Genomic DNA, 1,679 nt, shown 5'->3' on the forward strand with positions numbered 1-1,679 from the left:
CTTCAACTGGCTAAGGTATTTCAGACAGTTGGATCACCTGGAATAGTCCTAGAAGAGAGAGATACCTCCTCTGGAAAGTTTATAGTCTAAGGCATCTGCCACAAGTTGCATCATAGATGTGAAATATGACCTTTCCAGAGAGCTCATTTGCGCAACACACCTACTGATAGGACTGCAGCAGTCCTCAGATGCACTAAAAGTCAACTGCATGCTGATTGGCCGAGATGCTTCTGACCTCACAATACTACTCAGCAGCCAGCACCTTGAAATCAAACAATATGAGCAAGCAACCTTTCTCTTTCCCTTTGGCACCAAAACCATTACCATTGGGCTGTGAGGAAAGAAGTGCCACAACCAAAACAACAGGATCCACTGGATCCGAACCGCATAGGACCTTGTGTCCCCAGGGAAAACCCACCAAATAATCTCTAAATCCAGCCAGCCTTTTGTTTGGGATGGTTAATTATTACGAAGTCCTAGGGCTGCATCAAAATGCCTCGCAAGAAGATATTAAGAGGGCCTACCGCAAGCTGGCGCTGAAGTGGCACCCTGACAAGAATCCATACCACAAGGAGGAAGCTGAAAAGAAATTCAAAGCAGTCGCTGAGGCCTATGAAGTATTATCTGATCCTCAGAAACGCGCTCTCTATGACAGGCCTGTCAAAGAACCAAGGTATAGAGGAAGAGGCGCTTCTGGGGGCCACTCCCGCAGCCCATTTGATTTTGACTTTGTATTCCGCAGTCCCGATGAGATCTTCAGGGAGTTTTTTGGAGGAATGAACATCTTTGAGCATGACTTCTGGGACAACCACCTTGACGAAGACAATAACAGGGAAGAGAACAGAAGTGGCTTGCAAGGACCCCTGGGTCTCTTTTCTGGATTAAGTGCCTTTACTAATTTTGGATTCAACTCATTTGGTCCTGGCTTTCACACTATGGTCTGCAGGTCCTTTGGAGATGACAGCACTGGAACGCACAACTTCAGATCTGTCTCAACTTCTACCGAAGTGGTCAACGGGCGAAGAGTCACTACGCGAAAAATTGTTGAGAATGGGCAAGAAAGAGTGGAAATCGAGGAGGATGGCCAACTGAAGTCCATAAGAGTAAATGGAAGGGAACAGTTGAAATGCTAACACCTCTCCTCATGCCTGTCCCAAAAGCAATATCCAGCTGCTTGTATGATCTCAAATGGAGTCTTGTTCCGTAAAACCGGAATCCAACTAATAAACTCCTTCATTGAGTTCAAGACATGTTTGGTAAAGACTTCTCAATTACTTTGAATAATTTTGCACAAATGTAAGGATGTTGAGGCACGTGGTTTATTTTGAATAACTCCAAAATTCTATTGAGGAAACCAGTGTGACCAAGGATGGGCAAATCTGTTAATTTTGGTTACTCCCGGTTTCTCATATTTCCAGTCTTAAACTCAGTTCTCCACATTTCCACATCAGTTTGAGCTTTTTTCATGAAAATTTTATCAGCATTTTAGTGCAAATTTCTCCTAAAACACACAATAGCATGTCTAATATAATGCAATTTGTATATTATTTTCACCAATATATGCCGCCTTATACAGATCTTACCCCAAAATATACATTTTGGTGCACTTTACTTAGCTGGAGGACATCACTGCAAAATTCAGAAAATTGTGAATTTCAAATGATGTTTGTGTTCATAGG

At 42.8% G+C, this 1,679-nt stretch overlaps 1 protein-coding gene across 1 annotated transcript; it reads left to right on the plus strand.

The window, feature by feature from the left end:
• Positions 1–252: 252 nt before the first annotated feature.
• Positions 253–1,248, plus strand: DNAJB8 (DnaJ heat shock protein family (Hsp40) member B8). Its single transcript, XM_033141032.1, has one exon. It carries the CDS (start codon positions 456–458, stop codon positions 1,131–1,133), a length of 678 nt encoding a protein of 225 aa, XP_032996923.1. The 5' UTR covers positions 253–455; the 3' UTR covers positions 1,134–1,248.
• Positions 1,249–1,679: the final 431 nt, after the last annotated feature.

Source organism: Lacerta agilis, chromosome 2 (assembly GCF_009819535.1).
Source record: "Lacerta agilis isolate rLacAgi1 chromosome 2, rLacAgi1.pri, whole genome shotgun sequence".
NCBI classification, from domain to species: Eukaryota; Metazoa; Chordata; class Lepidosauria; order Squamata; family Lacertidae; genus Lacerta; species Lacerta agilis.

Excerpts from the sequence above, each read along its gene's own strand:
- DNAJB8 (XM_033141032.1), top strand. The coding sequence starts at position 456 with ATGGTTAATTATTACGAAGTCCTAGGGCTGCATCAAAATGCCTCGCAA.